This window comes from Mixophyes fleayi, chromosome 11, assembly GCF_038048845.1.
Source record: "Mixophyes fleayi isolate aMixFle1 chromosome 11, aMixFle1.hap1, whole genome shotgun sequence".
NCBI classification, from domain to species: Eukaryota; Metazoa; Chordata; class Amphibia; order Anura; family Limnodynastidae; genus Mixophyes; species Mixophyes fleayi.
Genome location: NC_134412.1, coordinates 87,483,852 through 87,497,036, shown reverse-complemented (window position 1 = coordinate 87,497,036; position 13,185 = coordinate 87,483,852). Strand labels below are relative to the sequence as shown.

At 45.9% G+C, this 13,185-nt stretch overlaps 1 protein-coding gene across 1 annotated transcript; it reads left to right on the top strand.

Moving 5' to 3' along the window:
• Positions 1 to 4,470: 4,470 nt before the first annotated feature.
• LOC142107024 (tumor protein p73-like) lies at positions 4,471 to 12,919 on the top strand. The gene is made up of 2 exons (XM_075190149.1): positions 4,471 to 4,561; positions 11,991 to 12,919. Exons 1-2 carry the CDS (start codon positions 4,556 to 4,558, stop codon positions 12,309 to 12,311), a joined length of 327 nt encoding a protein of 108 aa, XP_075046250.1. The 5' UTR covers positions 4,471 to 4,555; the 3' UTR covers positions 12,312 to 12,919.
• Positions 12,920 to 13,185: the final 266 nt, after the last annotated feature.

The following is a 13,185-nucleotide window of genomic DNA, read 5'->3' as shown; positions in this document are numbered from 1 at the left end:
GCCTGTAAAGTGGACCCGCCATGATGAACGATCATTTTCTCATTCAATATAAAACTCGCTCTCTTAAGGTCAGAGTACCTATAGTACTCAGTCTTCATATCCTATCCTACGGCAATCGATCTGAAGTGGGAGGAGCTAGAACTGTGGCCAATCAGAGCATCTATATGTCAACAACACACAGTAGTGATATGAGGCCCCTGTTACAATGATGCAAGAAGACTGTGGAGATACACACACCTCTATAGGAAACATCCAACTTATCGAAACCTGAAACTTCTTCACAGAAGCTCCCTCCACAATATTATCTGTCTCTTTGCGCTCACAGCAGCTCTCTCCACAACATAAGCTGTGTCTGCGCGCCTTACAGCTGTTCCCTCCACAACATTAGCTGTATCTGTGTGCCTCACAGCTGCTCCCTCCACAAGACTAGTTGTCTCTGTGCGCCTCACAGCAGCTCCTTCTATCAACACTAGTTATCTCTGTGCGCTTACAGCAGCTCTCTCCACAACATTAGCTGTATCTGTGTACCTCACAGCTGCTCCCTCCACAAGACTAGCTGTCTCTGTGCGCCTCACAGCAGCTCCCTCTATCAACACTGGTTATCTCTGTGCGCTCACAGCAGCTCTCTCCACAACATTAGCTGTATCTGTGTACCTCACAGTAGATCCCTCCACAACATTAGCTGTATCTGTGTGCCTCACAGCAGCTCCCTCCACAAGACTAGTTGTCTCTTAATACCTCAGAGCAGTGGTATAGGGTACTAGAGAGCGCTGAAGCACACATGCCATCACAATCTCACCCTTTAAAGCTATATTAACCCGCCAGCACTTACACCACAAGAAGGTTTAATCTCGGGTATGTCAATGCAATAACACTGTCAATATTATTACTAACTGGAAGCGTTTGTCAATAACAATAAAAATATATATTTAGCCCATAACAATAATAAAACCTCAGAATAGGGCTGTGTGTGTGTGTGTGTGTGTGTGTGTGTGTGCTGATCAGCCACAACATTAAAACCATTTGCGGCCCCCTTGTGCCGCCAAAACAGCTCTGACCTGTCAGGGCATGGACTACACAAGACCTCAGAAGGTGTCCTGTGGTATCTGGCACCAAGACGTTAGCAGCAGATCCTTTAAGTCCTGAGGTGGGGCCTCCATGGCTCGGACTTGTTTTTCCAGCAGATCCCACAGATGCTCAATCTGACTGAGCTCTGAGGAATTTGGAGGCCAAGTCAACACCTTGAACTCTTTGTCATGTTCCTCAAACCATTCCTGAACAATTTTTGCAGTGTGGCGGGGTGCATTTTACTGCTGAAAGAGGCCACTGACATCAGGGAATACCGCTGCCATGAAGGAGTGACCTTGGTCTGCAGCTATGTTTAGGTAGATGGTACGTGTCATAGTAACATCCACATGAATGCCAGGACCCAAGGAATCGCAGAAGAACATTTTCAGAGCATCCCACTGCCTCCGCCAGATTTCCTTCTTCCCATCGTGCATCCTGGTGTCATCTCTTCCCCAGGTAAACCATACACACGCACCAGGCCATACACACCATGTTAAATAGAAAGTGATTCATCCGACCAAGCCAGCTATTTCCTTTGCTCCAGTTCTGGTGCTCACGTGCCCATCTGTAGGGGCTTTCGGCGGTGGACAGCGGCCAGCATGGACACTCTGACCGGTCTGTTACGCAGCAAGCTGCAATGCACTGTGTGTTCTGACATCTCTCTATCATGGCCAGAATTGATTTTCAGCAATTTGTGCTATAGTAGCTCTTCTGTGGGAATGTACCACACGGGCGCCTTCACTCCCCTCGCAAACCAATGAGCCTTGGCCGCCCATGACCTTGTCACCGGGTCATCAGTTGTCCTTTTTTGGACCACTTTTGGTAGGTACTAACCACTGCATACCGGGAACACCCCACAAGACCTGCCGTTCTGGAGATGCTCTGACCCAGCCGTCTAGCCAACACCATTTGGCCCTTGTTAAAGTCGCTTTGATCCTTACACTTGCCCATTTCTCCTGCTTCCAACACATCAACTTCAAGAACTGACTTTCTCCCTAATATATCCCACCCCTTGCCAGGTGCCAATTTAACGAGATAATCAATGATATTCACTTCACTTATCAGTGGTTATAATATTGTGGCTGATCGGTGTGTGTATATAGATATACAGATAGATATAGTATTAGACTCGCTTTAACTTTAGCGTGTAATTGAGAAACTATAATAAACTGCTCCCAACCCAAGTTAGCAGAACCTGGGATTCAGGGACGTTATTTTTCAGGTTAGGGGCCACAGTCCAATAAATATTTATTGCAAATTCAGAGATGACGGGTCCACTTTAAGCATACTACTCAATACAAGATTAACCCAGCAACTGCCAGCATCTATGTGCTGTCTAATTCAGCAGAAGACTATCCCTGACCGATACAGACCTCAAAAGAGGTGTCACTCTTCTGCACCGCGTTCCTGAGAAGCCGGACGTTAAGCAGACACCTTGGACTTCTGTGTAGCGAATGAGCAGTAAATATTTCATTTATATCTGAGAAAAGAGCTACAAAACTTTCTTCATTTTTGACCTGAAACAAAACATTTGCTCTGTGCAAGATGAGAGGACGATGCCAGTATAGAGTGACAGATTGAAGAGGAGTGCAAGGCAGAGGGAGCGAAGACGGTGAGAGGGGATGGGATCCAATTGGCAGGTAGAAGAGGGAGAAGCGAAAGTGAACTTCATCACCCGATGTGGAGCAGGAGCACCAGAGATAGTTATTGGAGGAAGAAGGTACAATGACAAGTGGCTGGAGTATGCGATGAGGGGGGAGATGTCCAATCCGATAGCCTCGATTTTGCAGGACAAAAAGAAAGTGACGTCGGTGGCAGAGAGAGAGAGAGAGAAGGATGGGAGGTGAGGGGAGGAGAGAAGAGAGTTAAATGCGACAAAGAGGCAGCGGGGATTGGAGGACTGACAAGAGATGACAGACTTAAAGAATGATTGTTTGGCAAAGCACAGAGCAGAACTGAAGGAAGAAGAGGATTAACTTCAAGCAAAGGAAATTGGCCAGGGAGCCATATTTCCTCCGTAGACGTTCAACAGCTCGAGTGCACTTCTGAAGGAAGCGGGTACATTTAGAGTGCCAAGGTTGGGGTAGCCGACGGCGGCAGTTAACACAAGAGCCTGGGGCAACGACATCCGTAACATTGGTGAGGGAGAGGTTATAGAGGGAGGTAAACCGATCGTGGCAGACCAGGGTAGGAAGTGGGCCGAGAAGAGTGTCCAGAGAAGAGGACAAGCTGGTAGGATCCAGAGCATCAAGGTTGCGCTTGGTGAGGGTGGATTCAGGCAGCAGGGTTACAGGGGGGGGGATGACAGAGTAAAGGTGAGGAGGTGGAGGTCAGAGAGCAGAAAGGGCTAATTAGACAAGTGGGAAAAAGGACAAAGATCCTACCTACTGCAACGATCCAGATTCGGACAGTGCTCGCACAAAAACATTTATAAATCAGTGGGTGAGGTCATTCTACCCAAGTTCAACCGCAAAAATTGATTCTCATTTACAAGAGCCAGCTGTTTTGCGTCCATAACCAAAACTCAGGAGAATGAAGCCCATCGACTCGCCGCCGACTAGTGACGTCGCCCAATCCGCAAAGCATTGCGCAGACGATGGGTAAACCCGACGCGCCAAACAAGTTCAAATAATAAAAAAGCCCTACTTTATGCAAGTCGCACACGTGGGGCCCGAGTCATTAAGGCAAGCAAAGGAGTAAATGTTCTCTGGGACAAACCACGTTACAATGTAAGGGGTGCAAATCAGTTTATTCTTTTGTACGCAAGTTAAATACCGGCTGTTTTTTCATCTAGCACGCAAATGCTTGCTCGTTTTATCATTACATTGAAATGTAAAGTTGATCTAGGACACGCCCTACCCAAACTATAAATCTGCCTCACGCTTTACATTTACCTCCCCCTCCGATACAACGTGGTTTTGCCCAGGTGCAAATGTTACTCCTTTTTTATGCTTTACTCTCCTTAATGACTCGGGCCCGTGGTGTACAAGTTATTGTGACCAACGAATCTAACGTATCTGCATGCTATACTTTAGCCCACACCAATAACTGTATCAATGTGACGCTGCCCCCAGTGGCCACATTATAAATTACGCGATTGTGTTTGCCAGCTACTGCTTTGGAACAAAGTTGCCGGCAGACGCGTTACCGCAAAGCCGTACAAAAACAGAATCGAGGACATTTTTATAAAACCTACCGCGCGGCTAACCGTACAAAAAAGGTTCTGGATTCCATAGCAACCGGTCGTCCGCTATACCGCACCGATGAAATGACGGAATCCGATTGGTCGCCAGGGGCCGTAACGCCGTTAGGTCGTGTCCCGTCGTAATAACCGTCGGTATGTTTGTTTGTGAGTAAATGTCGCTTTACGTTTCCCAACCTTTTTTTTTGTTTCTCCAGTTTTTTGACAGGATTGGGGTGTCCAAACTGCATCGAATATTTCACATCACAAGGTTTACAGAATATTTATCACCTGCAGAACCTAACTATGGAGGTAAAACTTCTTCTAACCAAGTCGACCGAAAAGCACATAGCTACGCTGCTTTATAATGCGATTCGATGAGACGACAGGGTTCGCGCGCTAACTTTGCCTATAGGTGCAAAATGTGCGCCCAACCAAAACAACCAATCGGCAATTAGCATCTATTGGTCTACCGAGTGTTATATATTTCAAAGCTGCTTTCCGATTGGTCGGTATTGGCTTAGTGCAAAAGTTGCACCTAAATCTAGTTTAGTAAATTAAGCTTAATATAAGGAATAGCTCATTTGTAGTCTGAATAATCCTAACCCGAGATATCTTTCCATTGTTTGACATTTAAAATACTCTTTATTCCTTCTTCTGTGCTTCATAACCACATTCGCCAATCGTGTTCAACTATAGTCTGCAAACCTGCTGTATTTCCTCACGACAGGAGAAAGATAAAACAACAACACATTTAAGACAAAGTCGCTTGTTGTTACAGTTTCAACCCCAATTTTCTAGAAACAAGGAACGCCTAGTGCGTTGGACCGATCGGCCCGTACGTACTCAGGGCCCACATCTTACCCGTATGCGGCGAGGCAGCCATTTTGTGTGCTTAAGAAGAGTACAACCTAGTAATTCACTAGGAGTCAGCGAGGCAGCCATTGTTGCAAATATTACTTCGGCCCACAAAATGGCAGCTTCCATCCTGCGTAGGCGACACATTAACTTAAAATAAAGTCGAATGAATGGGCCAGTAATAACAGTCACAGACACATAAGTCAGAGACTCAATAAACAGTAGCAATAGGAGAGAACAACCGGGAATGATTGGTACACTCTGCGCACGGGAAAACTGTGGTGTCGCCCCCAGCAACAAATCAGATGTTAGCTTTTAACTTCTTAACTGCTGTACGCCAAAGACAGAGAGATTCTGATTGGTTGCCGCGAGCGACGCCAGATTTCACGTGCGCTACACTGGTTCTGATAAATGTCTAAAAACGCTTCGCCAATAGTTTGGAAACGGCATAAAACGTTTACATATCTATTCGGCAATGCTGTCGTTTTGTCTGGATCAGTGTTCCTCGTCTTCCTAAATAAGTTTGTACCCGCAGCCTGACCCAAGCTTAGTAACAGACACCGGAGGTTCTCTCAAATGCTCTAGACTTTGGATTCGACATCCATGTTTACGTCTGCTAAATACGTCTACGGTCAAATGGACTCTTAAATGGCCTCTAATCTCTAATATGCATAACTGAAATGTAGGTTTGAACATAGAATTATTACGGGGATAATTGTCAAATCTCACAGAAAGTCTATATGAATTGTTAAAACAAATATCCCCGTAGACTAGAGCTGCAGCTCTCATTTCGGTGGCCTTCCACGTTTACACTGGCTGTATTATTATAACGTAGCCGACGGGGTTATCATTACCGTAGATTTGTAAGGCGACACAGTGCTCCGCAGCGCCGTACAGTAGGGAAAACAGGACATACAAAAAACAGGGACATACAAGACAGACAGAATAATTGCAGACGTGAAAACGAGTGTACGGAGGACCCCGCACTCACATTCTGAGCGGAAGAGGGCGCAGCTGAAACAGGAAGAGCGGCTCCAAGTGGAGATTGGGACACCTGTGAGGGTGCATTACTGTGAAGAGTGGTCTCTGGGATAAGCTCACCTCTAAACAAATTAGATGGGTTTTCAGAGAGCGTCTAAAGATTTGAAGGCTGTGGGAGAGTCCGATTGAGCGTGGCAGGGAATCCCATAAGTGGGGAGCAGCGCGGGAGAAGTCTTGTAGGTGGGAGTGAGAGGTGGTTACCAGAGACGAGACAAGGCGCAGGTCAGACAGAGGTAGATCTAAGAGGGCGGGAGGGAGAGCATTTTGAAATGAAATTTGAGATGTATGCAGGGGTGGTGTTGTTGAGGGCTTTGTAGATAAGGGTGAGTAATTTGATTTGGATTCTTTAGGACACAGGGAGCCAGTGTAGGGATTTACAAAGTGCTGCAGCAGAAGTGGAGCGGTGAGAGAGGGAGATCAGTCTTGTGGCAGCATTTGGGATGGATTGAAGTGTGGATATACGGGTGTCGGGAATTCCAGATAGCAGGAGTTTACAATAAATGATTATGAAGAATGGTCAAGACAGGAGACGATGAGAGAATGGATAAGAGTTTGGGTAGCATTCCGAGTAAGAAAAGGGCGTATGTTATTAAAGTGGAGTAGACGGGACCGGGAGAGAATCGGGATGTGAGGAATAAAGCAGAGGGTGGAGTCAAATGTGACACCGAGGCAGCGGGCTTGGGAAACCGAAGAAATTGATGTGTTGGAGACCGTGAGGTAAATTTGAGGGCAAGTGGTGACTCTGGCAGGAGGAAAGATAAAAACCTCTGTTTTGGACGTGTTGAGCTTCAGGTAGCGTTGGGACGTCCATGCGGAGATAGCAGAAAGACAGTCGGTCGCGTGAGATAGCACAGAAGGAGAGAGGTCAGGGGAAGAGATAAAGATTTGGGTTTCCTAAGCATAGAGGTGGTACTGGAGGCCGAACGAGCAAATTATTGCTCCGAGAGAAGAGGTGTACAATAGAAAAAGTAAAGGGCCAAGAACGGATAGTGGGAGTGGAGGGGAGGATGCGCCAGACGTGGAAATACTAAAGGCACGGTTCAATAGGTAGGAAGCAAACCAGGAAAGAACTGTGTCACAAAGACCAATGGAGTGAAGGGTGTGTAGGAGAAGAGGGTGACCGACGGTGTCAAAAGCAGCAGAGAGGTCCAGGAGAATGAGTACGGAGAAATGACTCTTAGACTTTGCAGTAAATAGATCATTGATCGCTTTTGTTAGAGCGGTTTCAGTGGAACGTTGGGGCCGGAAGCCTGACTGCATGGAGTCGAAAATGGATTGAGAGGAGAGAAAACGAGACAGGCGTTTGTACGCTAATCTCTCAAGTAGTTTGGAGGCAAAGGGGAGGAGAGAAATAGGGCGGTAGTTGGAGATTAGAGGCTGGATCGAGAGATGGTTTCTTTAGAATTGGTGAAATGAGCACAGGTTTAAAGGAGGATGAAATGTACCCGTGGAGAGAGACAGGTTGAAGAGGTGAGCTAACGGTGGACATGCGGAGGAGGAGAGGGATTAGAGTAGTTGGGAAGGAATAGGGTCGATGGGACAGGTTGTAGGATGAGATGATAAGATGAGTGCAGAGACTTTGTCTTCGGTTACTGGAGAGAATGAATTATGGGTGGATGGGGGAGTGTAGGTAAAGGTGGGTAGAATGAGTGGAATTTGGCATTAGGAAATATCTTGTGGAATGGTGTCGATTTTTCCTTTTGAAGTAAGTGGCAAAATCACGGGCTGTGAGGGAGGAAGGGGAGGGAGGTGCAGGTGAGCAGAGAAGTGAGTTGAAGGTGGCAAAGAGGTGACGTCTGTTAGAAGACTGGGTGCATATTAGAGATTTGAAGAATGTTTGTTTGCCAATCGAAAGGGCAGTGCTGTAAAATGAAAGGATGTATTTAGAGCGGAGGGAATCGGGATAGGAACGAGATTTCCTTCAGTGGTGCTCTGCAGTGCAGGAGCACTGTTGCAGGTAGCGGGTCTGTTTGGTGCGCCACGGTTGTGGTTTGGATCGTCGGAGACTATATTTAGTAGCTGGAACTGCGTTGTCTAGGGCTGAAGTGAGTGTTTTGTTGCAGAAAGAGGCAGCCTGATTAGGACAGGACAATGCAGTCATAGGAAAAAGCAGTTTTTTGAGTGAAAATGAGAAGTGGATTGGGTTAAGAGTACTTAGGTTTCGTTGTGTACGTGTGGATATGAGAGCAGGGGGAGGGCGTTAGGTCAGGTGAGGCTGAAAGAAAGGAGGTTGTGGTCGGACAGTGGGAAGGCTAAATTGGAGAAACTAGAGATGGAGCGGTAGCGGGAGAAGACAAGGTCAATGAAGTGTTCTTCACAGTGGGTGGGAGATGAGGTCCATTGGGAGAGATCAAAGGAGGAAGTAAGTGAAAGAAGTTTAGTGCCATAAGAGACGGTGGGATTATCAATGGGAATGTGGAAATGCCTAGTACCAGAGAGTAGGCAGATCAAATGATAGCAAAAAAGCGAGCCGGGCCGCAAAGTTGTCAAGGATTTGGGAAACTGGACCTGGGTCCAGATAATGACGGCAGCGCAAAGGTGGAGAGGATAAAATAGACGGAGAGTTTGGACGCCAAAGGAAGAGAACGAGAGGGAGGGTTCGCAGGATATGAACATGAAGGGTGTCATCTCTAGTTCAGAGTGTTAAATGTCACGAGTACAACCTGACCGCTGGTTCCTGTAGATACCCGGCGGTTTGGACCGCACAGATGTCAGATAATAAGAGGTATAGCATTGACGAGACATTTTATAGCATTGATTACAGTGTTACGTGGTGGCTGGTCATGTTTCAGGAAACATGAACACATTACTGATGAAATCACACTTGTGCGCTCAGTTTGGATACTAACTATGGCCATTTGCTTCCCGTTACTAATCGTAAACTAATGCACGACGACGACATTTAATCTAAGCGCGTTTACGGTGACCAAAGTTGCTGGTCCGTTGTGCCGAGCATGGGACTGACTGCACTCACTTTTTCTTTTGTCTGCAATCTCAAAAATTTAGGTTAAAGCCACAGCATAATTGATTACCTTTTCCGTAGGCAACAGAAGCACTGCAATACCAATATTAGATGACATTTTGTTTGGAATATATAACAACATTTGCAGTTATATCATCAGGGGACTGGATAGCAAATTTTAGTCCGGGGACAGGGGGGGGGGACGGGGGGGGTTGGCAAAACTTGGCTCAAAAAATGCAGACAGCACAGTGACCCGGGCCAAGGTAGCTCTCCCCTGGATGTGATATACACATAGCAGTCAAATTCCAACAGAGGCATTTAAAGCATTTGGAGGATACTTTGTTTCAGACTGGAACTGGCTCTTCCTGTTGTTAATCTGCAGTTTATCAAACGACAGAGACAGACAAAGTGGGAGTATTACGTAGGTACACACTTCCCTATGACCAAATATTAAAACGATGTAAAGTTTATTGATGGGCATTAAAATTCATAGTATACCCGTCTTATTCTTCTAGAGTTAAAAACGTCAAACAAAAAGTCAAAGAAATAGTTTATCAGAAAAAAAAAAGCCGCTTTCCAAAATATAACGATAGTAAATGTAGGATAAATGTAGGATAATTCTCCTTCTTTTAATTACATATAAGAAAGGTCCTCGTTCCGCCTGCTATTTTATATCTGACAATACGTGTAGAGTCGTCGGCATTGGCACAAACTTTTATCAAATTCCTCCGTGTATTCATCATAATCATCATCATCATTTATTTATATAGCGTCACTAATTCCGCAGCGCTGTACAGAGAACTCGCTCACATCGGTCCCTGCCCCGTTGGAGCTTACAGTCTAAATTCCCTAATATAGAAACACACTCATACACAGACAGAGAGGGAGACAGACTAGGGTAAATTTTGATAGCAGCCAATTAACCTACTAGTATGTTTTTGGAGTGTGGGAGGAAACCAGAGCACCCGGAGGAAACCCACGCAAACACAGGGAGAACATACAAACTCCACACAGATAAGGCCATGGTCGGGAATCGAACTCATGACCCCAGTTCTGTGAGGCAGAAGTGCTAACCACTAGGCTAACGGATAAGCAAACGCATGTGAATACCAATATCATGCGTGCAAACGTCAGATACGATATACGATCCTCGCCGACGAGCTATGAATTTTAATGCGCATCAATAAACCTGGGTGTAATTTTAACATTTGCCCATAGCGGAGTGTGCACCTACATAATACACCTTTGTCTCTCTCTTTAAGTTGATTACCTATGGTATAGGGCGGTGATGGCTAACCTGTGACACTCCAGGTGTCAGGTGACAGGTGTCACTCCATGCTCTGCCAGTAGATAGCTGGCAAAGCATGCTGGGGCTTGTAGTTTTGCAACACCTGGAGTGTCACAGGTTAGCCATCACTGGTATAGGGTGTTAAGTCAGCACCTCCCGGCACTATCGGTAAAAGAGAATTGATCGGTCATTAATTCTAGTGCTGCTATTTTGCACCTGTAAAAACAACATACGTAACCTGCAGCTAAACCGCTATCTGGAGATGTAAGTCCACGTATTGAAGAGCAGATCAAAAGAACACTAATTTTACTTTGCCCTGACAATATACAATGTGCACAAGTGTGAGGCGGACTGAAATTGGAAGGTATTAGAAAGAGGTACCGTGGTAGATATTATCAAACCTTCTAAAAAGGAAAAGAGGTGTTGCCCATAGCAACCAATAAGATTCTAGCTACCATTTATCTGCTACATTCTACAGCACGATAGCTAGGATTGGTTGCTATGGGCAACACCTTTTTCCCTTTTATAGAAGGTATGAAAAATCTACCCCCCTAAAAAAGGCATTAATGTGTTGAAATATAGGTGTGGCCCGGGGTGTTTTCCTGATGTGAAACGGAACTGCGTTTCTTCTGTAGGGCATTTTTGGAAAAAAAGTGCCAGGTTGTCCACCCAGAAAGATCAGCCCTGCGTATGGCTAAAGTATTATGCCCTATCTGATCCCCTGCGCAGCCATAAACGTTAGTATACGAAGAGTGTTCGGGTTTTCAAAACGCATCTTGCTCTAACCGTTGGGAAAGCTTACAGTGAGCGCTAAATGCAGATAACAAACGCATGTTAATTGATAATGAAGGTGGACCGTTTTACAAACCGACGCCGACCTTCCTACGCCTTACCTTAACCGTGGCCGTTCCTTCTACGGCAGGGACGGCCAACCTGACGCATTTCAAAGGACGCGCGCGCGGCCTTCCCCGATGGTTACGACAAGATGTGTTCCTAAAACCATTCGTTACAAGAATTAAAAAATAAATAAAATAAAAACCAAAATGACCTTGGCATCCCCATCTTTCATCCCAAAACGCCCCTTCGCTTGCTCCAAATTCTGCAAAAGAGTTGTGGAATTCACCAGGTGACCGCGCACACTCCTACAGATAACGAGACTGAACAAGAGGTTCAGAGAGCTGGGAGACAAGGGTGAGGTGTCATGAGACCACCTGTTGACCGCACCTGTCCTACGTGAACTTTATCCTCTGTATCGTAGGGGGTTCCTGAAGAAATCGGGCTTCCGTAGAGGTGCCCTTTATCTAGAGTAGGCCAATAACAGATGCCTACGTAGGCTACAGTAATCTCTGTGTGATAACGATTTGGCCCTTCAAATGCCCACAACCATAACTGTGCATTGTCGGGACCGACGTTGCCAAAATTGGTTCCGTCTTTGTGGGGGGACCGACGTTAAGGTAAAGGGTAGCAAAGGAGCCGAGGGTAGGTTCTTAGCATTTTCAACTAAACGGCGGAATTTTACTTTTAACGTTACCGATAAGTTTTCGGAAAATATTTCACGCCTTCTGACTATTGTTTCCGTCTCGTTCTTGCAGGATCTCGGAGCGCTGAAGATTCCGGAGCACTACAAAGCCGTGATCTGGAGAGGAATCCAAGAGCTGAACAAAAGCCACGACTACGGCGCCCAGCAGCTCATCCGCTCCAGCAGTAACGCCTCCACCATTTCCATTGGCAGCTCCGGTGAGCTCCAGCGCCAGCGCGTTATGGAGGCTGTACATTTCCGCGTGCGGCACACCATCACCATTCCCAACCGTAGCGGAGCCGACGACTGGGCAGACTTTGGTTTTGATTTACCTGACTGCAAGTCGCGCAAACAATCCATAAAGGAAGAGTTTGCGGAATCCGATATCAACTAATATAAGCCTGTAAAACGGAGAGCCGGGGACAAAACGGTCCTAAAAGTAAAGATACCCTTTGTCTCGAGTTTGATAAAGCCAAAACCCGACGGCGGGGCCGTAAGCCCAGGATAGCTTTCTAGGGGTAACGTCTTAGACGGGTCTTAAACGAGCGCACGTTTGGTGGCTTTCGAGGCAGGGTAAATGATAAGGGGGATCGTCTGAGATTCGTTATTTGTAGATATTTTTGGTAGATCAGTCTTTTGGAGTTGGAAGCACGGCGGCCAAATGAACTGGACGACGTAAACCTCGGTTGATACCCCGAAAGTGAATATATTGTTCTTTTCTGTTAAGGCTACCGCCATTGAGGGGGTTCCCTGCGAAAATCGTCAAGACCTGTGGGTTCACGCAATTTGGGGAGACGCCTCTATCCCCAGACGTCTGCCATTGGTTGGTACGGAACACACTTTAAAGAGGACAAAACGGATGGCTCTACTTCCCCGACGAACTGCCAAAAACAAAAAAAAAAGTATTTTACCAGTGTCTTTTAATTGTGCGTGTGATGTTAAAGACGTTTCGTATGGGTTTTTAAGAACGTGTTTTCAAACGAAACACGACGTTCGAGGTAAAGAACCGCACCGAAAATGGTGTATTTAAGTGTAAAAAAGAAAAAATACAAAAACACAATACGTTGGTTCAGTCAATTCAGCTGCGTTTTAGGGGCACAAAAATACACCTGTAATTTATGACTGTGACCTATTGTACTTCATGTAAATATGACCCTTATTCCCAAATCCTCTAATATTTTCATTTATTTTATTTATATCTGTAATATAAAACATTCATCGCCTCTAGACTGATAAAAGGGGGAGCCCGGAATTACATAGTGCTCGGC